At 46.4% G+C, this 27,079-nt stretch overlaps 2 protein-coding genes across 8 annotated transcripts; both read right to left on the bottom strand.

The window, feature by feature from the left end:
• Positions 1-2,601: 2,601 nt before the first annotated feature.
• CDK3 (cyclin dependent kinase 3) lies at positions 2,602-19,143 on the bottom strand. 5 transcript variants are annotated; one of them, XM_043496345.1, is made up of 9 exons: positions 19,010-19,058; positions 13,176-13,260; positions 11,831-11,968; positions 10,725-10,802; positions 8,737-8,857; positions 7,388-7,558; positions 6,789-6,890; positions 5,205-5,408; positions 2,602-3,895 (listed from the first exon to the last, which is right to left on the bottom strand). In XM_043496345.1, exons 3-9 carry the CDS (start codon positions 11,956-11,958, stop codon positions 3,770-3,772), a joined length of 930 nt encoding a protein of 309 aa, XP_043352280.1. In that variant the 5' UTR covers positions 11,959-11,968; positions 13,176-13,260; positions 19,010-19,058; the 3' UTR covers positions 2,602-3,769. The 5 variants fall into 5 exon arrangements, with proteins under 5 accessions (XP_043352280.1, XP_043352283.1, XP_043352282.1 ...); XM_043496348.1 differs by having other exon boundaries at positions 2,602-3,892; XM_043496347.1 differs by having other exon boundaries at positions 11,831-11,979; positions 19,010-19,054.
• Positions 15,885-27,079, bottom strand: TEN1 (TEN1 subunit of CST complex). 3 transcript variants are annotated; one of them, XM_038371192.2, is made up of 4 exons: positions 26,883-27,079; positions 19,309-19,493; positions 19,010-19,167; positions 15,885-16,884 (listed from the first exon to the last, which is right to left on the bottom strand). In XM_038371192.2, exons 2-4 carry the CDS (start codon positions 19,395-19,397, stop codon positions 16,748-16,750), a joined length of 384 nt encoding a protein of 127 aa, XP_038227120.1. In that variant the 5' UTR covers positions 19,398-19,493; positions 26,883-27,079; the 3' UTR covers positions 15,885-16,747. The 3 variants fall into 3 exon arrangements, with proteins under 3 accessions (XP_038227120.1, XP_043352284.1, XP_043352285.1); XM_043496349.1 differs by having other exon boundaries at positions 26,827-26,974; XM_043496350.1 differs by lacking the exon at positions 26,883-27,079 and adding an exon at positions 22,734-22,781.

The following is a 27,079-nucleotide window of genomic DNA, read 5'->3' as shown; positions in this document are numbered from 1 at the left end:
ACCCACCCTTCAGTGTAGATCTAAACACACCTGTCTTAAGCACCAGGGCCCAGTCCTCAAGGTATATGGGCATCCAACTCCCCTGGTCATTTAGGTGCCTTTGAGGAGCTGGCCCTATATTCCTTAACACTATAGACCCAGCATAATGTTTCCAGAAGTGGCTAAGTGAATTAGACACATAGGAGTGAACGTCAATGGAACTTGGGCCAAGTGCCTTTTTACAGTGCTCAACCCCTGCTGAAATGAAAGGATCATTTCTGCATTTCATGATTCAAAGAGCTTGTACCTTGTCCTAATGGGTGCAGGAGACTGTCAGGGTTTTTTAAACTTCTCTAATCATCTGTGGGTTGGAATCAGATGCTTGTCAGTTGATTTCCTGTGATGGTTGCCTGGGTCTTTTGAACAGGGGGCAGACAGACATTCAGCTCATGAACGAAGGCAGTTTACTGGTACACTAGAATCTTACATGCTTTCAGTCAGGTTCCTGGTTTAGTGCCTGTCAGCGCTAGATTCTGTTCTACCCTGCACCAGCTAACTGGCTTTTATAGCCCTGCAGATTCACAGCAGGCTTGTAGCCAGCCAATTACAGAGTGCCTCCCTCTCTAAAGCTGCCTAAGGTAGTAGCCTCCTTCTGTCTTCCAGCAGCTGTACAACAACTCTAGGGTATTTCTCCAGGGTCTGCAGCTCAGGAAGCTAAGGTTCTCCCCTGCAGATGGTACAACTGTGCTGCAACCTCTGAGCTTTCCTGGACAGGTGAGTCAACCTTTCAGTTAATCATCTGTCAGAAAGGGCTAAAAACCTGCAGCACCATTCACCCCTATGCTGCTCCCTTTCCCAGCTCACTAAGGGGACATGCCCCCTTGCATACATTGGTACTGCTTTAAAAATGTTAAATAATTGCCCTTCAGTGTTGATGAATACAGTGTAATTAAATGATTGTGAGTTTTGTAACTTAGGTGCATACTTAATTGCTCTGTATAATTTGCTCTCTGATTTACTGTCAGGAGTAACAGATATTTACTAAGGGATGGGCAAACTGGTTTAGAGGCAGGAAGCTGAACAAGCAGTCTCTGCTGTACTGTGTTCAGCTTGCAGTCCCCTTAGAAGGATTAGGTATGAATTGTGCTACTGACTCCAGTCCACTTTCCTGACCCAAAGATGCCCAGGATCGGCAATGAACAGTTCACGCACCACACCACACAGTCCTGGAATTTCAGCAGTGAGCATCACACCAGTATTTCAGTCTGTTCCACAGGGCTAGGGGTTCCCTCCAGCTAAAGATTTGGCAACAAAGTCTGAACTAGCTTAAACAGATTTTGTCTCTTTTCTTTCTCATGAAATTTCTATGACCAGATCATGAGTTTCTCAGATTTGCTATTCAAAGGGTAATTGACACACATCATTACTCTAGGAATTGGTCATTCATGTTTGAAATTCAAGTTGTGTTGCTTGATTGGCATGGGTCAGATAAGTCACGTGGTATTCTCTCCCCTCCAGGATTGGATGAGAATACAGGTACTACTCCCCATGTACTGCTTAGAAACAAACCCAGGATTGTCCAATCAAATTGATTTAAAAATTGGAATAAATGGCTGCAAAGAATTCTTTTGGCATGATTCATCTATATCTAGGAAATACTTTGCCTCTACAAGTGCTTAGCACTTAGAGAATATAAAATGTCACTAAAATACAACCTTGCACCAACTGTTTTTGCAACAGTCTTAGCTGCCGCTTTCCTAGGAGAGCGGTAGTGAGGACAGGAGAGCTGGGGGTATTTGTATAGTGCGGGTGCTGAGAGCCATTGAACCAAACTAAACCCTGAATATAATGGAAACCACTTCAAACCAGGGATGCTAGTTCCAGCACCTATGAATGAGGATTCAGCAGTGTTCTCATTCCTTAGGAATGAGCAAATCTGAAAGTAATCCTTGAATGTGGACAGCCTAGCTCTCCTAAGGCAGCTGTTCCACGAGGTCTTCTGACAATGGGTTGTTTTATTTGCAGTGTTGTAGCTATGTTGGTCCCAGGACATTAGAGAGACAAAATGGGTGAGGCAATATCTTTTATTGGCCCAACAGAAGTTGGGCCAATAAAAGATATTACCTCACTGACCTTGTCTCTGGGATTTTTAAAATCCAATGACAAGAATGAGAGGATTGAGATATCCCTGCTGGCCTCCAAATCTGCACTGTGAGTACAAGATAGATTGGTACTGGGGAAGAAAAGGCCAATGGTTTAGTGTTACACTGCTACTTGACCGCAGTTACCTTCAACAGCTGGAGAAAGACAATATAGCTCCCCCTAGAGTAATGCTGAAAGAGGTGTAGGGATATCTGTTATGAATCGGAGAAATATTGCAAAAGGGGGAAAGTAGAAAATTGTACCCAGCTGGAATGATGGCCGCTGGTTCAGTGTTACACTGCTACTTGACCACAGTTACCTTCAACAGCTGGAGAAAGAGGATATAGATCCCCATAGAGTAATGCTGTTTAATTCATTTATCAGAGTCTCTGCAGCCCCCTTTTTAAGGCAGGTTGAAAAACAAAATATGGAACAAAGTAACTCATCTGTCCTCAAAGTATTTCAGAAAATAAAACTTAAACTCATACCAGCTTTTATTTGAAAGAAACTCAGTTTATCCCTGCAGCAGCGATATCTTTATGTTCTCTGTCCATTATTCCACAAAACACTATTGGATGCATCAGCATCTGACAGTTCTGACCCGAATGAAGAAGGTGACAATGAGAAGGCCTGTAATAAAGAAATGGACTAGCTGGATAGGCCGGTGCTGTGGATGCAGGTCGAGGTTTTGGCATACAGGAGAGATTGTCATATTCCATCACTGCCCTGGTCCAGGGGGTGGCTGAACAATTGAGCAGCCTATAACATAAACAACTAAGACTTAGGAACAGTATTTATTTTCTTTGCTGGAGGAGAGAAGTCCCACAACTGCCTCAAAAACTGGTGCTAAATCACTCGAAAGATAAACAGTAAAATATTTTCAAAGCCAACCCAAGTGACTGAACTTCTTTTGTTTGGCCAGCAAAAGGGCATGTTCTACAGAACTGTGACTTCACACGTTGCCATAGTGGGAGCCTTTGGCTTCTCTTTCGCGCAAGATGAAGATCGTTCTTAAGATATTTTCTCTTGCTGTTTAACTAGGAATTAAAACTCTAAAATTCTTAAACAATTGAACACAAAGACTTATCTAATATTAACAGCCCCTCTTCTTCTTAATAGCAATAAACAGCGGCGCTCCTGGCTGTCTGCAGGAGACTCTCCCGGCTGTTTTAGGTCAAGCACTGCCTGATGCTGGGAGGGAAGCTGACAAATCTCTTTGCAATGGGCTATCTGAACCACAGCTAGGACTGGGTGCTGAAAAGACAGTCTACATTGCACCAACCATCACTTTTGCTATGCTCCCAGCCAAGGGGACAAGGATTCGGAAGTTGCTCTCTAGTGTGAGAATTTAGTGTCCCCCAGTCAGTATTGCAGGCTGATGGATGGTGCCCTCAGGCCCGTATGTATCACATGTAACAACTACCTCAAGAAGGCTCTAACGGCCCTAACACATACCCCCAGCAATGGGCTGAGAGCATCCAAACACTTCTGTCTAAATGAAAACTAACACTTCCCTCCAGGTTCTTTTGTAATACGGAGGCATTTCAACCCCAGCCAGCCTCTCTGCTCAACCACCAGAGAGGGAAAATGCACTGATGCACAGAGCTCAGCATCAGGAATACAGGAGGTCAGGAGGTGTTGCATCCTTTCATCTGCAGTGTTTCTGCAGCATGTGCTGGTCTTTGGGGTTGCAGGGGCTTTTCCAGAAGAAGTACTGGTGGTTCAGGGCTGCCTTGGCTGAAATGCGCCTGTCGGGGTCATACAGTAGCAATTGCTGCAAAAGAAAACCAAGAGGATTTGGGTGTTTTTTTTTGTTTTGTTTTTAAAGCAGGAAGTTTAATTGAACCAAATGCAAAAGCTTTCAAATAGCACAAGCCAGTGTCGCTTCCCCTCTGCTAGACTCTGGCCTCCAAAGAAAACAAATTATTATATGGTGCCTTTATCTGCTGGCCCAAGAGGGCTTTGCTGACTTTAATCAGGTGTGGCAATATCCAAGTTGAGTAGCTAAAGACTGATATCCCCATTTTCCAGATGTGGAAACTGAGGTCCACAGAAGTTGTGATTCACCTAAGGTCATAGAGAAGCAGGGTTTGGTACGGAACCCAGATCTGCTAGTTGCTAGGCTGGTGCCCAGCCACCAAGCCACATGGTTTCCCAATTATTTAGAAAAAGGAGGGCACCCCAAAATGTCCTCTATGGGCTGCAGTCATGGCCCTAGCCTGTCTGAGTTGGATCAGAGCTGGCCCATTGTGCCCCGAGCATGTGCAGGGTAGGAATCTGTTCCAGACAAGCACGCTGGCCACACTGCTGCAGTTGTACTTCATAATACACAACTCCTCCGCCCCCCCTAGTAAATCACTGCCCAATAACCCATCATCTTGGATCAAAAAGTCCCAGACAAAGGAACACTGTAAATGGTGAAATCCCTTCGACCAGCCTATGTTTCCTAGAGGATTCTACTAAGGGTAGTTTTAAACAGCTGCTCCATGACTGGAGGATTTTCTTACTCTATTTACTAAGGGGAAAAAACACTACAGCATGAATGTGTATTGAGATTGATCAATATACACCTATCCTGCACCACAGTTACTGTGTAGCACTTAGCAACCTAAGTCACTAGCTCTGATGCTGAATGGGGCTGGAAATCTGTTGTTAATAACAAGATTCTATGTGCAGTCATCACACATACAGCCTAAGTTTGTACGTTTTTCAGCGTGCAAGACATAGGAGGGACGTTAGAAGAGAAAAACAGCAATCATCCCAATACGCCAGCCCTCTGAATCTTTGTAGATGCTCAGATACCACAGAGCTGCATGTGCTCCAGGAACTTGAATAGAAAAGATTCATAGCGTTTACAGCCAAAAGAGACCGTTACGATCATAGTGTAACCGCCCAGTAGAACTAATCCCTCTTCCCATGCGGGAACCTTTGTGTCCAACGGATCCAAAATACAAGACTACGGTTCAGGGGTGAGGCAAAACACACACACCACCTGATCTGCTATTCGTCATTTCAGCTGAACACATTCTCCCCCTTTGCCCTACTGGAAAGAGCTGAGCCCCTCGCACCTGCCCAGAACTCACCGCCAGTAAGTCTCGCCCATCCCGATCCAAGTTCGGAATGATCTCCTTCATCTCTTTTCTCACCCAACGGGGAAAGTTTCCTTTATAGTCGGGAAGCTGGGTCACCCCCGGCCACGCTGCCTCGGTGGGCGTGCCCAGGGTGCGGAAAATCCGGAAGAGCTGGTCAATTTCAGAATCCCCCGGAAACAGGGCTTTTCTTGTCACCTGGGAACAACAAAAGTGCCAGATCCAGGCCATTAAGTCTCCTTCACCTTATTCCCTAATAAGAATAACGTTCATCTCCGACGTAGGGCAATCCCATCCATGGCAAAGTAATACTAGGGAAGTGTCCAGTGACTGAGAATACAGTAAGTGTTTGGGAAAGTTAAATAACATTGCATCTGCTTGTCCTCTGCATTCCACCCCCACCCCAGGCTCTGTTCCTGTCTCTCTCATATAGATACAAACACATGCGTGTTCCCCTCCGCGTATTTCTCTACCACCTGCTCCCCTTCTCCGCTCCCCTTGCAGATTGTGTCCAGCTGCACAAGCTCCCTCCCCATTGATGGCTCTGTTCCCTGACAGCATCCTCTGCTTCTGCCCCTCTAATGTGGCAGCAGCCCCTAGTGGTGGCAGCTAGGTCCATCTTCTCCTTGTTCCAAGCTGCTTTTAAAGGAATCCAGACGTTCTGGCATGTGAGGTGAAATGCCAGCTCTCTGCAGACCACAGCGCGAGAACCTCAGACGCAGGTGGTCACGAGCACTGTAATGCAGTCTTCTTCCTGCACCCAGCTCTTAGCAGCACCTATCCAAGCACTGAGGTTAAAATAGGGTGATCATATTTCCCCAAAGGGAAAACAGGACGGGGCCAACCTGAGGCCCTTCCTCTCCCCCCCCACCCGTGCATGGGGCTGGCCTGAGCGCCCCCTGCTGTCAGCCCGGCGCCACCCTGAGCCCACCTGTGCGGGGCCGGCCCAAGGCCCGCCTCTACACCCTGCATGCAGGGCCAGCCCAAGATCCCCTGCTGCCCACCCACCCACACAGGGCTGGCTCAGCCCAAGCTGCTCTCCCAAGGCCGCCCTCCCATGCAGGGCTGGTGTTGCCGCTCTCCCCCCGGCATGTTCCTCTGCACCCCGCTAGGGGTCACACCCCACTTTTTGGGCAAAAGTGGGCATTTGTCCTGTTTGCTCTTGTCAACTGATGATCAGCTGGCCAGAGCAAACGGGACAAATGCCCGGTTTTACCAAAATTGTTGGGGCAGCCAGGACAGGGCTTCAAAAGGGATTCTTGTGACCATACGTCCCGTTTTGGCCAGTGTGGGTTAAAATCCACCCTGCTGCAGAGGGCAGTTTTTGGAAGATTTAAGCCTGCATACAGAAAGAAATGGGTTGTAAGTCGGGGCTAGTTCTTGTGCTGGGGCCTGCCTGCGGGGAGTGAATTTTACTCTGAATGCACAATTAAGAAGCTGCTGACTTCCTAGCCGCCTTTTCCATGGTGTATTCCCAGTGCCATCCAGGACCATGGTAAGAAATGGGTAAGCGTGAGCCTGCATGAGATATTAAAAAGAAGGGACTATTCGCTTAGAAAGTGGTTAAACCTATTCTACCATTTCTGCAAAGATACAGCCAATGCTCCAGACATCCACTGCAGTCGAATAGTATTTACATCCCAGCAAGATTTCGGGGGCCCGGTACCATAAGGTTACCACCTACAAGAAACCAAAACAAAAGCATTAGTCCAAGGGGAGACTACTATTTTTTTGTCAAGGTCCAGACTCCAGACAAGAAAATTAAAAAAAAAAAGTAAATAAGATGTTGGGGTCTATTCAAAAGCGTCTGGTGGTCCAGATGTGTCCCACAATCCACCTATTGACGACCCCTTCTTTAGTCTAGTTTCACTTGGCAGGTACACACAGTTCTCTGCTCTTAGCAAGGGACAGTTTCAGCTTGGAAAGATTCTTTATGTACAACATCCATCTATACCCTTTTCAACCACATAGGAAGTGTAATGTAATCAACAGGGCAGGCCACTGTAGTGCCCGAAACACAGATTTTACAGTGACGGGCATATTAGAAATTCATAGATTACATTATTTTTTCACAGGAGTCAAATAATTCAGATTAGATAAACCAGAGAGAGAGAGAGAGAGAGGCACTAAAATACCCAGGTGAAAGCACCTTAGATCAGATGAGACACAGCCATTACCTCGTGAGTGTAAGTGCGCAGTGGAACCCCAAAGGCTCTAGCCAGACCAAAATCTGCCAGTTTGATGGCTCCCACTTCATTGATAAGCAAATTCTGAGGCTTTAAGTCTCTATGAATGACTCTGTGCGAGTGACAGAAGTTCACACCCTGCAGCAGCTGGAACAGATAGCTCTAAAAGGAGAGATTTCAGACATCCATGCAATGAGACAATGTGAAAAACTGGGCTTGTTTAAATTACAACCTTTGAAATACAGTAGATCTTCATTAAGGAAGTGTCCAACATCTATATGGAAAATATTTCACAGTTGCAATATAACTTCAAAAAAGAACTAGATAAATTAATGGAGGATATAGGTCCATCAATGGCTATTAGCCAGGATGGGCAGGAATGGTGTCTCTAGCCTCTGTTTGCCAGAAGCAGGGAATGAGCGACAGGGGATGGATCACTTGATGATTACCTGCTCTGTTCATTCCCTCTGGGGCACCTGGCATTGGCCACTGTCGGAAGACAGGATACTGAGCTAGATGGACCTTTGATCTGACCCAGCAGGGCCATTCTTATGTTCTTAACTTCTCCCCCACAGCCCAGATACTGTCACTCCAGCTCTATCCAAGCCCACAACAGAGGTTCTGACCACAACCCAGCAATATACTGAAATGTTCCTGTCCCTGCTGTCTTGGGGAGGGAAGGAGTCAAATCCACACTGTGCTGACACCGACACTGCCAGCAGCATGTTGCTCAATATAAAAACAATTAGCAGTAGCTCCCTGGACTGTCTCCTCCAACTTCACTTGGTTTTGTTGTTGGTCGACCAAGCTGAGAAGTCTGGAAATGGCTGGGAAATTAACGAACCAGACAATACTGTCTAGAATCGTTCAGATCAAACAGCACCTTGGGCCTGACTTGCAGCGGTGCTGAGCACTCACAGCTCCCCTTCTGTGGGAGTCAGTTAATTACTATAAAAAGAAAAGGAGTACTTGTGGCACCTTAGAGACTAACAAATTTATTAGAGCATAAGCTTTCGTGAGCTACAGCTCACTTCATCGGATGCATTTGCCGATGAAGTGAGCTGTAGCTCACGAAAGCTTATGCTCTAATAAATTTGTTAGTCTCTAAGGTGCCACAAGTACTCCTTTTCTTTTTGCGAATACAGACTAACACGGCTGCTACTCTGAAACCAGTTAATTACTATGGCAGCTTACCAACAATTTCTGCTATCGGTATAAAGTCTAACACACAGCTGAGCAGTTCTGGGTCCATCCAGCAGAGGGCAGCAGGTATAAACACGGCCTTAACCGCCTGTAGGTATTTTGCCAAGGTGGCACTCTTACTTCTCTAAACTTTATACCTTTACCAAACTTAACGGGAGCTCCCCTGTCCGGGACGAGTCCATATACTTTTTCAAGTCCTGATTCAGATACTCAAACACCAGATACAGCTTCTTCTGACTGTGCACAACATCTAGAAGCCTAAGAACAAAACACAACCACAACCTGTCTTATTAAAAACAGTCCCAACCAGCTTTATACAGCAGTGCTCCAAACCAGTACTTATTTCGGTAATGAAAGAAGCGGTAGAACAGGACTGTGGGTAACATATATAGGGTTCTCTTCTAGCAATCCCTCTGCTAGCTTCTTTTCCTCAGCAGCTGAATGGAATAGGATTTATTTGAAATGCCTCGCGCATTACTAGCTATTATCTAACTTCTCTACATTATATTAGCAGCAGCTAGTTTGTAAATGGGACAATAGGGCCAGATCTCCAATTTGTGTAACTTGGCATAGCTCCATTGAAAGGCAGAGCTATGCCAGTTGAGGAGCTGGCCCATTGTGTCCGGTAAGACTGGAGGGAAGAGTTTAGTGGGGGTGCCAAATCAGCCTGCACGTGAATGGGCATTCCTGAAAAGAACAAAGCCTGATGAAAGCAAAAATGTAGCCAATACGCACTACGTGGGTCGTGGTGAATTCTCCATCACTGACCATTTTTAAATCCAGATGGGAGCTCTGCTCTCGGAATTATTGTGGGGCAGTTCTCTGGCCTGTGCTGGACAGGAGGTCGGACTAGATCACAATGGTCCCTTCTGGCCTTGGAATCTATTGGTACGTCTACACGGCAATACAAATCCCGCAGCACCGAGTCTTGGAACCTGGGTCAGCTGACTTGGGCTTCCAGGACTTGGGCTGCAGCTCCGTAAAACTGCAGTGTAGATGTGCAGCCTTGGCTCTGAGACCCTCGCCCCCCTCGTGGGCTCTCAGAGCCTGGGCTCCAGCCTGAGCCCGAACGTCTACACTGCAGGTTTATAGTCCCATGAGCCTGAGTCTGCTGCCCCGGGCTGGCCGTGGCTCTTTCATTAGCGTGTAGCTGTACTACGAATCTAGTTAAGGCTGCTGCTCTCCGAAATAGCAACTCCCGAGCTGCAGCTCTGGCCTGGATTTTAAGGAGGGGAGAGGAAATCTTACTTGCGAAGGTCTTTCAGAAAGGAGTAAGCCCCTTTCCTCAGCATTAGCCAAACTTTCCTTGTCAAGGCTAAGTTAACCAACCCGCCGAGAGTTGGAACCCTGCTGTAAGACACCCTGGAGTTTTTCATAGCCAAAGCATGGCATTCGGTTTCCTTAGCCATCTATCTCCATTTCTGTTTGTTTGGTGTCTGATTGTCAACACCCAGACACATTTTTCCACCAAAGTCTTGCAGCCACAATCGTCTTCTCCATAAGCTCAACAAGGTGACCAAGTTTTAAAAAAAACAAAAACACTACGGAAATTTCCAGGGGGAAAAAAGTTTAGGATGCCCAGTGGAGAAAAAGGCCATTAAGTTCTCTACAGCACTAATGCAGCCACAGAAGAAAAAACACATGAAGACTACGAAATTGTAAATGTGCTCCACTTTGAACGCTAATTCACACTGTTCACCAAGATTGTTCATCTGATTTTTAAGTTCCAGACACTTCTTAATGTGCATCTGTGTCTAAAAATACAATCCATCAACCGGAACTGTGGCCTTTTCCGTTGCCCTGTGTCAGGGTAATGACTGTATAACACTCAGGCACTTTGATTGGCACTTACTGTTTGAAAAATAGCTAAGTGAGTGGTTATGGCGGGGAGCAAACAGAAAACCATTTTTTTTTTTTTTTTTATAAGTGACTGACTGGGAAATGCCTTGTCCATTGCCTTTTTATCAACAACCCTTTTACTTGGGACACACAAAGCTGGGAGACGTTTGGTTTACATCTTTATGCTCCTCAGCTTGACACAACTGCACTTGATCAGTAGTGAATGAGTCGTGTTGCAATGACCTGACTGCCCCAATTCCATGGCCAGACTGAGTGCTTCTCTTACCTCACGATGTTTGGATGCTTAAGTTCTTTGAGCAGAGAGATTTCTCGGATTGCTGTACTCGGAACCCCTTCTGTCTCCCTGTGGGGAAAACAGACTTTATTGCAATCCCATTATTTCCTTGGGTGATATTAGCAGGTAAATGCCAATTCAGCTGGTCATGTGGCTCAAGGACATCTTCCTTTCTGACATTTCTTTTTGGTGAATACCCACAGGGGCTTAGGACAGAAAATATAAGGTTTCACGATCTAGGACCCTCTCCATATGTATCTAGACAACTTAGGCCTAGATTTTCAGGAGAGCTCAGGATCAGATTTTCAAGTGCTCAGCACACATAACTGAGGCCAGCTTTTCAAAAGAGTTCAGTTATACACGTCATCGTGGGTGAGGAGTGCTCTTGAAAATCTGGCCTTTCTTTATATGGCTGAAGGAGAGCCCCAAGCCCTGGTTGTCCCATTGGCATGTGCAGAGTCAACAAAGCCAAGTTCCAACAAGTGTTGGCCCTGGTTTGAGGCTGCCCATGCTAGGGAGAGAACTGCTTTAAAACCAGCTTGGGGAGGAGCACGCAGAGGGGAATGTTATGACGAGGAGTGTAAAGCAGGCCAGTTTCTGTGCCACAGAAACTGATCTTAGAATATTTGTTCTCAGACTGACACGTTTCCTGTCAGGGAGCTTTTAGTTTGTCATGCTGATCAGTGAGTTTGAATGAGGCGTGAGGATTATGTGCAGTTAAGAAGGTTAGGCCTTGTCTACAGTGAAGCACAAACGGGCCTGGCTAGATTATGGTTCTCAAGTATGGTTTGCACACAGCTGTGCTTGATAACGATTTCAAGCTTGACCGGAGAGAGCACTGTTTGCTGCTCCCTTACGGACCGGGTTTTTATCCTAAGGGATCTAAACTGTGCTAGAGACAGGCCCAGGAGGGCACTATCGTGGCTTCTTGCTGCTGTGATGTGGGTTGCCTAACCATGTTACAACAGTAGCTGTGTTGGGAAAACATATCGGACAAGGTTACAAAACCCTAGCGTTGGCATGACCCTAGAGGTCTGGCTTCAGGGTAGAAAGTGTAAGCTGGACCCTGGTTGGGAGCGTCGATTTCAGACACTCACGAATCCAGACGGATCTTCTTCAGAGCCACCAGCTGGCCTGTCCGTTTGTTCCTTGCCTTGTACACCACTCCGTAGGTGCCTTCCCCAATCTTCTCCACCTTCTGGAACACATCCTGGAACGTGTCCATGGTCTGTCGGCAGGCTTGTCACTGAAAAACATTCATTAGTCAGAGTCCCACTTTGCCATTTCAGTCCCACACATTTTAACATTGCTCTCTGCTGTGGAGTACCAACAAGCCTCGCCCTTCAATGAACATCCCAGGAACTGAAGGTAGTATTGGATGGAAAAAGGTATTGCAAATGCATTAGCCCCTCCCATAGCAATATCCCATCCGTTCCATAACCTCTGCAAAGAAAACTCCCCTTAATAATACCCCACATTGTAACCACATTCAACAGCCTAGAGACATGTCTCATGGCAGTGCTACTCTATAAATAAACGCGCACAGCCCAAGCTGTGCTACATACTATACAAAGGCAGGGAAGATGTTTGCCCCCCCCCCCCCAGTGCAATACTTCCAAGCTGTTTCAATCCAGTGCATTGAGCAATTCACAAATACCCTGGGTTCAATTTCTCATGCACACGTCAGTAACTAAATACCCCTCCTGAATTAAATAATACAGTTATTAGGTGAATACATTGGAGAAAATGACTAGTCAGAGGACTGGATTGATCCTGGCCATCTAAGATCAATCTCTCTCTCTCTCTCTCAAAGGCGCCTGTCTTCAGTGTCCTCCTGTGACTTTGAACAAGCCACTTACTTACCCTGCCTCACCTTCCCCTTCTGTCAAATGGGCTTGAGGGCTGTGAGAATGAGTTATGAATTTAAAAGCCCTCTTAGTGCTAAGTATTACTGCTATTTACATCTTATCAGTTCAATACCAACTGCTCTATTTTCAACCCACAGTCTCCTAATTAGGTGTACAACCATTTGTCGTTTCCCAGCCCGAGTAGCCCCAGGCCTCCCTGTATTAAACTTCCGAAAGACGACTCTGATGGCCTGTAGAAAATGGTCCAGCTGCAAGCGTGTCCCTTGTGACGAGCCATAATTACTGTATTGCTCTCCCCCCTGTATTTTCTATGGCTAGCATTTCTGCATGAAAACTGGACTCTGCAGCCTGTGGGGAAAGAGATCTAATATTTTAAAGATGGATTTGCCACAATATACATCATATACCAGCTTTCCTTCAATATTTAACTTAAATACTGTGAGGTTGGAGGGTAGGTTTTAAGGCCGGCAGGCAGCCCCTCCCATGCAGGCTGGGCGGTTTCTGCACGCAGTTTCCTGCATCCAGTGTGAAATGGCTGTCTCCCCCTCCATGCCCCCCCATATGCTCCTCTCACCTTCTCAGTGTAGCCTTCCTGCTGATCTACAGGGTTGCCAAAGGGTCAAAATTGATTCCACTCTCATGCCCAGGTCACTTGACCACTAGGGGGAGACATAATTTAAAGTGTTATAGTGTCTGAGTTGCAATCAAATGCACTTGCTGGTGCTGGCCACTGCTGGGGTAAGAGGAGGAAAGAATTTTGTTCAGCTAAGTGGCATCCACACCCTTCCAGCTGATGGCCGGCTGGGGAGGATGACAACCCAGACAAGGGACACAAGCAGAATTGCAGTGGAAGAAATGTAACATGATGGGGGATCAATTTAGTTATCCCGTTTTCCACAATCTTCAGTATAATGGCTAACAAAATAGGGATGATGATAAAAGTGGGAGATCGACAGCGACTGTCCAAGAAACAAGTCACTTAGGGGCTCATCCTCCATGCTGCAGGATAGCTGAGAACAGTGCAGGGACAGAGCGTATGCGCCTTGGGGCAGGGAGTTTCTCTTTGTTCTGTGTTAATACAGCACCTAGCACAATGGAGTCCTGGTCCATGACCCGAGCGCCTTGGCACGACCATAATACAAATAACTTTAATAAACACCTTTATGCCTTGCAAAATGGTCAGCAAACATCTACCAGCCCAAGCAGACTGTCTGCCCTTAGTAAGATGATGGGGGGGTGGAGGATATTTTTTTTACTTACCAGTCCAAAAAAAAAATTGATTTTGGCTTGCAGTATTCTGTAAGGCTGCCTCAAGAGGCTCTCAATTCCAATGTATACCAAAGGGAAGAGGCCTCTTTATGCCACATTTACTGTATTAGTCCCGGTTCTATTCCTTGGCAACTCTCTCCCATAACCTCTGATGATGTGAAATGGCAAGGCATACATGGGTGGTACACTCCATTGACTGCACAGATCTTTGGCAAGGAGGGCAAGGCTGTAAGAATGACCTAAAATGTCCTCGGTTGTTGCACAGCTGAGCTAGTAGCTTAAAAACTAATAGCCCAAATTAAGATGGTTCAGGCCACCCACAAAATAATTGTATCTGAATGTTACTAGTAAATTGTAATGTCTGCATGCTCTAGTCAAGGCTTTTGGGAGAAGCAGACTACCTTTCAAGACTCCATCTCAGGTTTTACAGTGAGCCCAGCGCACATGTAGACAAGGCTTAATAACTGTGTGAATAAACATACAAGATAGTGAGCTGCATAAATTATAGACAAATCTCAGGCCTTGGTTTCAGGCACCAGGTAATGTGGAACCTAATATACATCTAGCTCCCTCTGGCTTCCATATTGGGAATTCTCTAGCTAGATTTCAGAGAGATAGCTGTGTTAGGGTGTATCAGCAAAAACAATGAGGAGTCCTTGTGGCACCTTAGAGACTAACAAATTTATTTGGGCATAAGCTTTCGTGGGCTAGAACCCACTTCATCAGATGCATCTAGCTAGAGTTTCTTTTATTGTATGTCACCACAGATTCTACAAGCCAAACAAGTAACTGAAGTGCAAAGTGTTGTCCAGCTGTATGCCACAGTGAATGCTGCTCCCCACCTCTCCTTGGGAGGTTTTCTAGAGCAGTTGAGTTTGTTTGTCTGTGGGAGGGGAATTAAAAAAAAACATTCTCTTTCCTCACCCCTTGTTAATGTTTGTCTTCATTTACAGCTATATGGCTTTGGTAAACAGATGGGTCTTGCATTGTGTTTTGAAGGTAGACAAGCCTTGATGTAGTCTCATGCCGTCCTCGTCCCGTAGCTCTTCCAAAGCCAGGTATCCTTGAAAGAGACCCATTATTAAAGAACACCACCCTGACTCAGTTCCTCCTTGTCTTCAGTAGAATTATAGCAGGGATGAATTCAGGCCCCTTGTCATAAATATAAAGTGAATGGTAACCACCTTTCTGTATACAGTGCTATAAAATCCCTCCTGGCCAGAGGCAAAATCCTTTTACCTGTAAAGGGTTAAGAAGCTAAGGTAACCTCGCTGGCACCTGACCCAAAATGACCAATGAGGGGATAAGATACTTTCAAATCTGGAGTGGGGGGAGAAATGTTTTGTCTGTCTGTGTGATACCTTTGCCGGGGACAGATCAAGGATGCAAGCCCTTCAACTCCTGTAAAGTTAGTAAGTAATCTAGCTAGAAAATGTGTTAGGTTTTCTTTGTTTGGCTTGTAAATTCGCTGTGCTGGAGAGAATGTGTATTCCTGTTTTTGTGTCTTTTTGCAACTTAAGGTTTTGCCTAGAGGGATTCTCCGTTTTGAATCTGATACCCTGTAAAGTATTTACCTCCTGATTTTACAGAGGTGATTCTTTTACCTTTTCTTTAAATAAAATTCTTCTTTTAAGAACCTGATTGATTTTCCATTGTTCTTAAGATCCAAGGGTTTGGGTCCGTGTTCCTCCGTACCAATTGGTGAGGATATTATTATCAAGCCTTCTCCAGGGAAGGGGGTGTAGGGTTTGGAGAAATATTTTGGGAGAATAGGACTCCAAGTGGTCCTTTCCCTGTTCTTTGTTAAAGCACTTGGTGATGGCAGCATACTGTTCAAGGCCAAGGCAAAGTTTTTACCTTGGGGAAGTTCTTAACCTAAGCTGGTAAGAATAAGCTTAGGGAGTCTTTCATGCAGGTCCCCACATCAGTACCCTAGAGTTCAGAGTGGGGAGGGAACCCTGACACCCCTTAACATGAATGTAGTTTTTAATCACTAACAGAACCAGGCTGCATGCTCTTTTCATCTCCTTTATTTATGATCACTTCAGTCAAAGAACATGTGCAATACAATAATAAACCAGAGACAATTTAGGTTTGCTTAAAGGAAAGCACCCCCAAGATCAGACTTTCTCCTGCCCTCATCCTGTAAGGGAGGGAAACAAATGACTAACTTCCATCTGTGAGGCACCACAATTTTATATTTCAGAATTCATTGGGTCAAATTCCTTCCTCAAACGCACACACCCAACTCCCACTGACGTCAACAGACACAGTCCATGCTCGTCTCAGTCTGCGATATTGACTTTAACTGCAAAGACGCACCAACTAATGTAATAAACGGGTGCGTCATTTTCTTGTTTCTAGAGATCTGGGTTCAAATCCTGACTCAGCTCTTGCGGGATGAGGATTTGGTCTTGTCCTCTGGGCACATTTTCTTAAAGTTGCATTCAATTCAGCGTGCTTCCCAGCCTCTTTTCCAGACAGGCTTGAGCACTGGAACCATGGGAGTTTGTAAGGGTCACGACTGGAATAGTGGAGGGTATTTCAGGTTAAGTCTAAGGCTTATTGACAGAAGTGTGAGGGCAAACCTGCTAAAACCACTGGTATCCCCAACTTTCACAGGCTCTCAGTTCATCCCCATTGATGTGACGGGACAGAAAAGAGTGATAAAAATGAGCCCCTGAAAACACCTAAGGCAAATGCACATTTGGGGAACATCCAAAACTTGAAACACTGTGGAAAGGGACAGCAACCTCAGAACTGGACTGGGGATCATGGTGCCAAAACAGCAAAAGATCAGGGGTGCAAAGAAGGACGGAAGGCAGGTGATGCATTTGAGACCTGGACTCAGTCCAGCAACACCTTCCTCCAGCAAGACTAGGAGGCACTGCTCTCCATCCGCCCCAGTCTCTCTTGGAAATATCGCCGCTGTTCCTGTATTGCCTGCTCCAGCAAGGGCAGATTCATCCCTTCCACACACGTCAGCACCCGAGCCTTCAGCACAGGGCCCTCACCTGCAAATATAAAATAATGAACGCAGCTTCTCAAGAGGAGAAGTGTTATCTAGCATCTTTTGCAAAGACTGAACCCCCGCTGTTACATACTATGACTTGAAAGAGAAATTGAGAGAGAGGCAGGAGAAAATAAGGCCTTCAGCTGAACTTCAAAAATAGGTGGAGAGCGACTGAAGCAGAGAGTTAGGGGGAGATTGTTCCATCGAGCAGGAGCTGTGGCAGGTCAGGAGTCCTGGGTTCTGAAACTAGCCCTGTCGCTGACTAGCTGCATGACTTTCTGGTCTTAGTCCTGTTTCATTGCCTCACCCGCAAAATGGGAACAATTCCCTGTGGTGCTGAGAGACTGAAATCATTGATGCTTAGCCTTTGCTTGGAGACAGTCAGCTGGAAGGCAATTCAGAAGGGCACGGTGTTTGAGACTTGTTACAGACATGATTTCTAACTAATTAAGCAAAAAGAAAAGGAGTACTTGTGGCACGTTAGAGACTAATGAAATTTATTAGAGCATAAGCTTTCGTGAGCTACAGCTCACTTCAAGCTCACGAAAGCTTATGCTCTAATAAATTTGTTAGTCTCTAAGGTGCCACAAGTACTCCTTTTCTTTTTGCGAATACAGACTAACACGGCTGCTACTCTGAAACCTGTAACTAATTAAGAATTCCAATCATTGATCATTATGATTACAAGGTGTTGCCTGGGACAAAGCCGCTCAGCTTCACTTGGCAGTCGTAAAGCCAAGCCAAGATTTGCTTTTTACATCTTACAATGCAAATAAAATGATCCTCAAGACACCAAAGCAAATTATATATGGTGCCCTTCATCACCAAGCTTGTCGGATTGCTTTAACTCCTCACATTCCATGCCATGGAGTGAGGATGCATTTGTGATCCTCTGAGGGAAGGAGAAGAGACACAAAGATTTCTAAGATGTGGCTCAAGGTAAACAGCATGTTGCAATATAGTGAATTAAGTGTGTTTGCAAAATACAGATGAGGAAAGGCAATTACAGGCTGGAGAGTTATTGAAAATTTAGGGTTGGGATAGACAGATTTTGGGGGGGTGGAATTATCCTTAATTTCCCAGGGTACATGTGCAGATACACATCCCTGCTGCCTTAACTGTGTGGAAACTGCACCTTGCTCACTGTGTTGGTGCACAAGCATCGGGTCCTGTTTGTGGAGCTATGCTAATCCCAAATGATGAGGACAGAAAATATTAATTTGTCTCTGTGGCACTTTCCCTCAGAGGATCTCCAAGCACTTTATATTCTAATCAGTCCTCACAACAACACTGTTAGCCTAATAACTATCCTCCTCATTTTACAGGTGGGGAAACTGAGGCACGCGGTGGGGCATGACTTTCCCAAGGTCACATAATGAGTCAGAAATAGAACCCAGATCTCCTGACTTTCAGACCTGTTCTTTAAAACCAACCTTCCTCCCTATAACATGGGTTCACCACAATTCATTTCAGCTAAAACGTACATTTTAAAATACACTTGTTGGTTTTAACACCTATGCTTTAAATGAGCAAAATGATATTACTCTAAGATCAAATGTGTCTTCTAATGTTGCCACTTCCTAGGATTTTGAAACACAAACACACTGAGCTGCACTTGGCCATCCCAAGCCTCCACCGAGTATACCAGTTTCCCTGTAACCAACTGATTAACTGCATAGCACTATCAAAGATCGGCGATCACAGGGTTCAGAGATAAGGCTATCTTATAAAGAAGAAAAGTCCTTTATCATAACCACAAAAGTAGTAATATTTGGCATTTCTATAGCACTTTTCACATGCCAGTCTCAAAGTACTTTATGAAGGTGGATAAGGATATTCTACATGGGGAAACTGAGGCATGGGGCGGTGGTGTGATTTGCCCAAGGTCACACAGGAAGTCAGTGGCAGAGTTGGGAATATAATCTGTTCTAACCATAAAACATGCTATGTCTCACAATGAGTTTGAATGATTTTCTTCATCTAATACAACAGTTGCTTTGGGTGGAGAGGGAGAGCAAAGGAGGCCAGAGGCCTAACTGGTGCATGGTTTTTTCCTTTCCCCATCCCGCCACAGACAAACAGACAGCTCCTCCTTTCACATAAGGAGAAAACAAAAAAGCACTTACCATCCCTCTGCTCAGTCTCTCCCAGAACCACATATAGGGATCCAAGCTGGGCTTGAAACGGTTCCACAAATTTGGTGCAAACACAGACTTGGTGCTGGACTGAACTGCGCAGGGCTGTCAGGATGGCTTCAGACTGGACCATGTCATAACAGTGTAACCTGAAACACAATCGATTCAGTGAACTCAGCATCAGGGACCCTAAAAAGTGAGTTGGGAGGATGCAAGGAAGAAGAAAGGAGAAACAGACGTGACAGAGACACTGTTGAAAGTAGCGTTGGCCTGAAAAAAGCTGCTCTCACCTGCCAAATGTTCGCAGTGTCTCCCCATCTGCGACTGATCCAGAGTTAATTTCCCAAGGAAAATAAAAAACACCAGGACTGGGCAGCATCTTGCAGAGCTGCTGCTGCACGTTCCACAAGACGACAAAATTCTGGGCAGGTATTTAAAGGGATGTTAGTTAATCTTCATAGGCCACAAAATGAACCTACAAAAAACCCAATGGATGCATTAAGGCCTTATGTATAAATACATTTTCTTTCGATTCAGAGGTTTAACAATAATCACTAAGTAAGATCTTCAAAGTGCCACACAAACTTTAATTCTCACACGAACTCTTTGAGACAGGAACAGACTTACCCCATTTCACAGATGGGGATAAATTGAAGCGCAGAGAGAATAAGATTTGCCACACAGTGGGAAAAGAGGGAAAAGTGAGCAAAAAAAACTGGGATTAAAGGATTTGGGAGCTTCTTGCTCCCAGCCCTGAGATCAAACCACTAGATTACACTGCCTCTCTGAATATTCCTTGGGTCCTGAAAAGCCTATACAGAGGTGATTGTGGTAGTGTGTGTACACAACACTGTAACCTCCATAGTAACTAAGGCCCCAAAATTCAGTTATTGCTATTTAATACCCAGGCAAGTATTAAAACCTTTTAGTAAAGACAGACCAGAGAGCTGACAGACTAAAACCCCAAGGTCTAACAGCGATATTTATCCCATAGTCTGCAGAAACCCAGAGTGGCTCCAGCCTTTCACAAAGGGGTACTGCTGGTGCAGCTAAAGAGACTTCCGCTTTTTCCCTGTGAACTAATGAACTGAAAATCAATCGTATAATATCAAATACTGATAGTATATGATGTGCCACATATAGCTGTAAAATGGGGGACTTGATGGATTCTAATATTTATTTTAAAATGGGTATACAGGCAGTCCTCGAGTACAAAGGAAGTCAACTGTAAGTAATACCGCTTTGGGCAAAATATTGTAAACTTTAGGAACAGGATTTGCCTCATGGGAAAGAAAGAGGTTGCGTTCCTATTGATTTATTTTAATTAAAGTAATAAAGTGAAGCCGTAAGGCTAAACAAGCATGTTTATGCTATCAATTTAGTGAAATACACCTGTGCTAAAAAAAAAAAAAGGCAGTAAATAAAAAGATACGAGTCAAATAGTGTATTTATAATAATAAGGACAGTTGATCACCGAGTGGAATAATCCAGAATGTAACTATTTGGTTAATAATGCACAGACTCCGCTCAGCCATACATGCTGAGATCCAACCATTGTTGTTAAAACAAGGAGAACAGAAATGGAAGATGGATATGCTGTTCTGGCCTGCTGGAGAACCACAGTTCTTGAAGTGACTTTGCACTGCGTAATGGACTGCTAAAACAAGCTTAAAGAGGATATGGAAGGTCTTTGTATAAATTATATGAACTTTAAACTGGACTTTTCAGCCGCTAGCAGAGTGCTGTTAGAGAAACTGCAACTTGAGCGAGCATAACTGCAAAACTGGCCAAAAGTATGCACCCCAAAGGGAAAGCAACTTAAAGAGAGTGTTCAAGGTATGTCCCAAGGTGGCTGTACCAATAGTTCTAGTTACCTTGTCTTACACAAGCTGGTCTGACAAGATGTGTTGCACAAAGGGACTGGAAAAACTGCAAGAACACAAAAGCTCATATTTTGTTCCCTGACTGGGTTGTGAGAGAGCGTGACTCACTTTGAGCTAATATTTCAAAACTTCAGAAGGATGGGTCATCACATGATTAGTCCATGGCAGTACTTCCAAGAGGAACCAAGGTGGACCACCCAGCAAAAATAGGTCTGTCTCCTTCAACACATAGCTTCCCGAAAGCTGAGGACACTGAGAAGGGAGAAGACTGAGATCCTGGGCCAGCCATGTGGAAGCTCTCTGACATCAAGTACTTATCTCAGATAGGCACTTCTAACTGTCTTTCTATTTTCCAGGCATTCAGGTTGCCTGTTAACATATTTTTGTGTGTGTGTGTGTGTGTGTGTGTGTGTGAGAGAGAGAGAGAGAGAGAGAGAGAGTATGTGTGAGAAAGAGAGAGAGAGATAAGATCTGGTGATAAGTAATGTGACAGACTGACTATATCCTGGACAAACCTTATGGAATTAAGCTAAACTTTACTGAATTAAATTAAACCTTATTGAATTACGTTGAATACCTTTTGGCTCTATTGTATTATTTAAAATGCAATTGTGGTGTTGTAGGATTGTATGCATCTTTTCTAGGGATTTGACTAATGTAAATGTTAGGAACGTCAAAGGACTTTTTGGGACAATGCGTAGAAAGAGGATTTCCTAGGAAATACCTAGGTCGTGAGGGGCATGCAAGTGACCCACTTCAAATCCATTCTTCCGAAGCTACAACCTGGGGAGAGAAGCTAATTGTCTGCTATTTTACCAGCTCCTGAGATCAAAGACCCCTGAGCTATACAAAAGGTGGACTAAACATGTCATGAGTGTGCCAATTCTGAGCTGAGGCTGTTAGGAATTTGACAACAAGAGACCCCATTGGAGTCTGAACGACTCGTTTGCCAGTTGTCACTAGTCACTTGTTGGAGACAGCGGGGGGGGGGGGCAGGAGAGTGATCTCTAGTAAGCTTATTAGCATATGTGTAGGTTCTTTTATTGGTTTTAATGTTTCCTCTGTAGTGCTTTTTACCTTAAGAATAAAGTAAGCTTGCATAGGAAGTCCTGTGTGGTATCTTATAACTGTAGCCATTACACCTGTTAAACATCTTTTGAAGAGAAACCAAGCAGGCTTGTTTTAAGCAGACTGGCTTTTCTGGGAACAACACTGTGAAGGCAGGGAACTGTTCAGCTTGGACATACCCTGATCAGAAGGCAGTGAGACATGGGTTTCCACCCATCAGAGGTGATGGCCAGGGGAGCCGAAAGCCTGAGAGAGTGAAAACAGGTGCATCTACCCTGAACTCTGACAACACACAGACTTTTTCTTGGGTGATGACCCAAATCAGTCAATTGACCATATCCTGAAGCTAAGTATCTATTAGTAAGAAAGCGTACGTGCTTGTGTATGTGTTTTAAAGACCATGACAGATGTGTGGGTGTCTTTGTTTTGTAACAGGTTCCAATCAAGATTGCTGCAGAATAGTTTTAAAACTGAACAAGTTACTTTTGTTAGCTGGGATTATAGAACACGATGCATATATCTACCACAGTTAATGGTTTCACCCAGCCTTTCAAGTTCTAGGTGTATACAGACCTAAGACACAGTGTGCAAGCTTTTTGAACTGCACTCAGTCAGTCTCAAACATAGTCAATTATCTTAGGTTGTTAGAAGGGTTAGTCGCATCCTACAACGAAAATAATTCATTGGGAAATAGGCTAAAAGGATTGCCTAATGTAGATCTATTGGGAAGAAGACCTTGGTGATTTGGCATGTAAGTAACTTACCAAATTTGTTTTGTGATCTAGCGGTGGATGGTTTTTCCTGTGAGTTAGCAGCACTAGAGTTGATAACTAAATGGCATGAGTAATGCCCTATCCTGAGAGACTCTGTCAAAAATCTAAACAAAGTCGCCTTTCCAAATTAGTGATTAATAATGTTTTCTACTGCGGCTGTGTAACTTGATTCTGAAATCTGAAGGGCTATACTGACTAATTTTGTAACTTAGTAGTAAACAGAAAATAAATGGAGTTAGACCTACCTACATCCAGTCTGAATTTGACCTATAGGTTCTACAAATGAAGGAGTTCTGGTCAAGCTTGTTCCTTGTTGTACATTTACCTCTGTATTGAATCAAATGGGCTTCATGCACTTCCCTTGAGAAATTATTTAGTAGCCCTCACTGTCATGTTACAGAAAACTTGATTCAGAAGTAGCAGACAGGAAAATCGCACCTTACTATTCTCACCTCTGGCATGTTTGGATCAGGCTATTTAGGGTTTACTATAGGTATTAAAGTTTCAGGAATCATTGTAAAGCCACCTTCCTGGGTGGAGCCTGTATCACCTCAGCTATAATAAACTTTACACTAATGTTGCCTTCCATAAAGGGATCTCAAAGTCTTTTGCAAACATTAATTAAGAGTCTCCCAACTCCACTCTAGGGACAAATATATTCACCTCTCTCATTTACACATGGGGAAATTGAGGTTAAAGGACCTGCTCATGTTTATACAGCAGATAAGTGGTAGGTATTTTTATCCTAGAAACCGAACACAGGAGTCGGAACTCTCGGTCTTGTTCAGCAGCCATACGACCTTCTTTCCTCCCATGACAGAGACGGTCAAAAAGTGACAAGTGCTGCTGGAACATTTGTGAGATCAGCAACCTCCTGCTGCTTCGTATATGTATATGGGAGTTAGGCTCCTTAACTCCATTTTAAGGACTTTAATACGCAGAGATCTCTCCCCACAGGCTTAGTCCAAAATCAACAGAAGCTCACTTGTTGGCTTACTAGATCCCAGGAGCCGAGCACATGGAGTAGTCATTTCTCCTTTCAAACTACACTTCCTGATGCCCTCAGTGGTGTATGTGCAATGTGCCAGCCATTTAAGGGTGTCATCATCAGCCAAGTGGAAAACCATAAGCCCGCTGTCAAAATAAATCAGTGATGCTCTCAAAGTAGCTCACAGGGCCTCCCATAACACCCTGCATCACCACCTCTTGCTTAGAGACTAAAACATACCCCTGTCCAAAGTTTCCCCCATGCCACACTTTGCACACCCACACATCCTGCTGGCAGGGCTGCCGCAGTACGCCAGCCTGTTGTGCACAGGAGCTCATACCCCAGGAGACAGTGGGAAGCAGGAGTGAAGCTCCTCATAGCCAGGAGAAAGGGGGAGCAAAGATTACAGCACCCCACCCCATTCCTGATCAGCTTCTTCTCCCCAGGCCTGAAGGGTACATAAGGTCTCTGCATCCCACGCAGCCCCTCCAGGCCTTGGTGAGGAGACAAAGATTGCGGCAGCTGGGCCCACTAAAAAGGCTACAGGGCAGCACTAACTAATTTTGGCAGAGAAGCACAAACTGATTTGGAGAGTGGGAAGCAGCATTAGGGTTGCCAGACGTATGGTTTTGAACCGGAACGCCCAGTCGAAAAGGGACCCTGGCGGCTCTGGTCAGCGCCACTGACCGGGCTGTTAAAAGTCCAGTTGGCGGCGCAGCAGGGCTAAGGTAGGCTCTCTGCCTCCCCGGCTCCACGTGCTCCCAGAAGCAGCTGGCATGTCTGGGCCCTACACCACAGGGGTGATCAGGCATGCTGCCACTGCCCCCAGCACCGGCTCACAGCTCCCATTGGCCAGGAACTGCGGCCAATGGGAGCTATGGAGGCGGTGGCTGCACCTGCAGGCACCGTGCAGAATCGCTTGGTTCCTCTGCCTAGGGGCAGGACACGCTGGCCACTTCCTGGAGCAGTACGGAGCCAGGGCAGGCTGGGAGCCTGCCTTAGCCCCACTGTGCCGCCGACCGGGAGCCCCCTGTGGTAAGCACTGGCCAGAGACTGTGCCCCAATCCCTTTCCCGATCCCCTTCATCACCCTGATCCCCTGCCCAAGGTTGGAACCCGCCCTTGCACTCCAACCCCCTAGCCCAGCCCTAAGCCCCCTCCCACACTCCAAACCCCTCATCCCCAGCCCAACCACAGAGCCCACACCCCCAGATGGAGCCATCACCCCTCACCCCCTCCCACATCCCTGCCCCAGCCCAGAACCCCCTCCTGCCCCTGAACCCCTCATTTCTGGCCCCACCCTGGAGCTTACACCCTCATCTGGAGCCCTCTCACACTCCAATGCCCTACCCCAGCCCAGTGAAAATGAGGGAGGGGGGAATGAAGTGAGTGGGGTGGGCAAGGCCTTAGAGAAGGGACTGGGCAGATGTGGGGCCAGGGTGTCCAGTTTTGTGTAGTTAGAAAGTTGGCAGCCCTAAGCAGCAGCAATTGACTGGGGAAGGAGGGAAGCAAAGAGTGAAAGATGGAACGAGGAGAACGTAAAGGGCAGAACTGGAGGGTATGGGGGAAGTCACTGAGGGAAAGGACAGCTGGCAAGAGTTCAGGGGACCCAGAGAAGGTGTATAGTGGGGTCAAGGGGTTTGTGCTCAGACACTACAGGAACAGGTCTCTCCTCCCGCAAAACCTGGTGGCCACCTCATGCTCAGGGCTATAGAGCATTAGCCATTTACCTCCTGGGGCTCAGTCAGGAATCTGTCACTTATGCTAAGGGGAGCTTAACTCACCATGCAACCTGGCAGAGCTGCTTCCCCCACATTTTGTGTCACGTGACTGTTTCCTTCCACAGGGTTCCCCTTAGCTCACAGCTGGGGCATGGGGCACCCTATCCGCCACCCTTTTGCCTCTGATTTCTCTTTTGGGGTCTTTGGGGCTTGCTCTGTGGGGTTTTTTTTGACCCTCCTTCATTCTCTTGGGACCCTTGGGGGGAGAGGTCATACAATGCACTGTCCCTAGGGTGACCAGACATCCCAATATTATTGGGACAGTCCGATTTTAGGGGACTTGTCCAGTGTCCCGACCTTACATCGGTCCAGGACACACTTTGTCCGATATCGGGACTGTCTGGTGGAGAAGGATCACAGGCTGCCACTTGCGCCACTCACTGCTTCTTCCTGGGGCAGCTCCCGGCACCCGCCCACCAGCAGGAGCCTGCAGTGCAGCCCCAGGCACAGAGGTGGCGAGGAGGTCTCCGCCACGTGCTGCAGGGGCAGGGTTTGCAGGCACTGGCAGCAGGGCAGAGAACCCCCCCCCCCCAGTCCCGTGAACCCTAGGAGCCAGAGGGATCTGCCTGCCGGATGCTTCCAGGGACGGGAGCTGTCCCAGGTAAGCACCGCCGGAACTCCCCACCTCACCCCCTGGCAGGTCCCTCTGGCTCTTGCGTGCTGCTGGCGCCTGCAAGCCCCACTCCACAGCTCCAGCAGCTTCCATTGGCGCTTTTCCCAGAGCTTGCGCTTGTGGCGGGTGCAGCATGTGGAGAGTCTGGAGACTCCCCTCACCGCTCTGACCCTAGGATCCAGAGACCTCCCAGCAGGGCTGGCGAGTACTGCCAAGGAAGGTGGCAAGGTGTGATGGTGAGTGTCAGGGATGTGTGTGTGTGGGGGTGCTGGGCAGTGGGGGAGGTTTGTGTGTGTCAGGGCACCAGGCAGTGGGGGTCTGCGTGAGGCGTTGTTTAATTGTGGTGGTGGGGCTGTGGGGAAGGGCACTGGGAGGGAGGAAGGGGAAATCTGTGTGTATTGGGAAACTAGCAAGGGGGGAGTTCTGTGTGGGGTGCTGGGCAGCTGTGGTGGGGCTGTGGGCAAGGGGGTGCTGGGTGGGGTGTGTGTGTGTGTGCACAGCAATGGGCATTTGTGGTGGAAGGGTTGTAGGGGGGCACTGGGCAGGGGAGCTGTGTGGCAGAGCATGGGCCCACTTCTAACAGGAAGGGGCACACTGGCAGCACAGGGCCAGATGGACCAGTGTGGCTCTGGCTCCAGTCGGGGCTGTGCACCTGTGTCTGTCTGATCTCTTCTCCTCTTCTTCCCCTCCCCTCCCCACCCACCCAACGTGTCCTGATATTTCACTCTTTGCGATCTGGTCACCCTAATTGTCCCTTACCTCGCTCCCTGGGACGTTTGCTTACGCACAGACTCCAGGAACTTGGAAGCTAGGGCGAGCTCTGCAATAAATCTCCTCCCCCTCTGCCTTCCCACGTGGTCAGGCGCCTGGCCACATGGTTAGAAGGAAGAGCTCAGCCCAGTCTTCCCTTGCTGGTAGCAGCTGCAAAGACCTGCAAGGGAGCTTATGCCAGTGAA

The sequence above is a fragment of the Dermochelys coriacea genome, chromosome 14 (assembly GCF_009764565.3).
Source record: "Dermochelys coriacea isolate rDerCor1 chromosome 14, rDerCor1.pri.v4, whole genome shotgun sequence".
NCBI lineage: Eukaryota > Metazoa > Chordata > Testudines > Dermochelyidae > Dermochelys > Dermochelys coriacea.
Note: the sequence above shows the minus strand (reverse complement) of the source record. Positions and strands in the feature narration are given on the sequence as shown.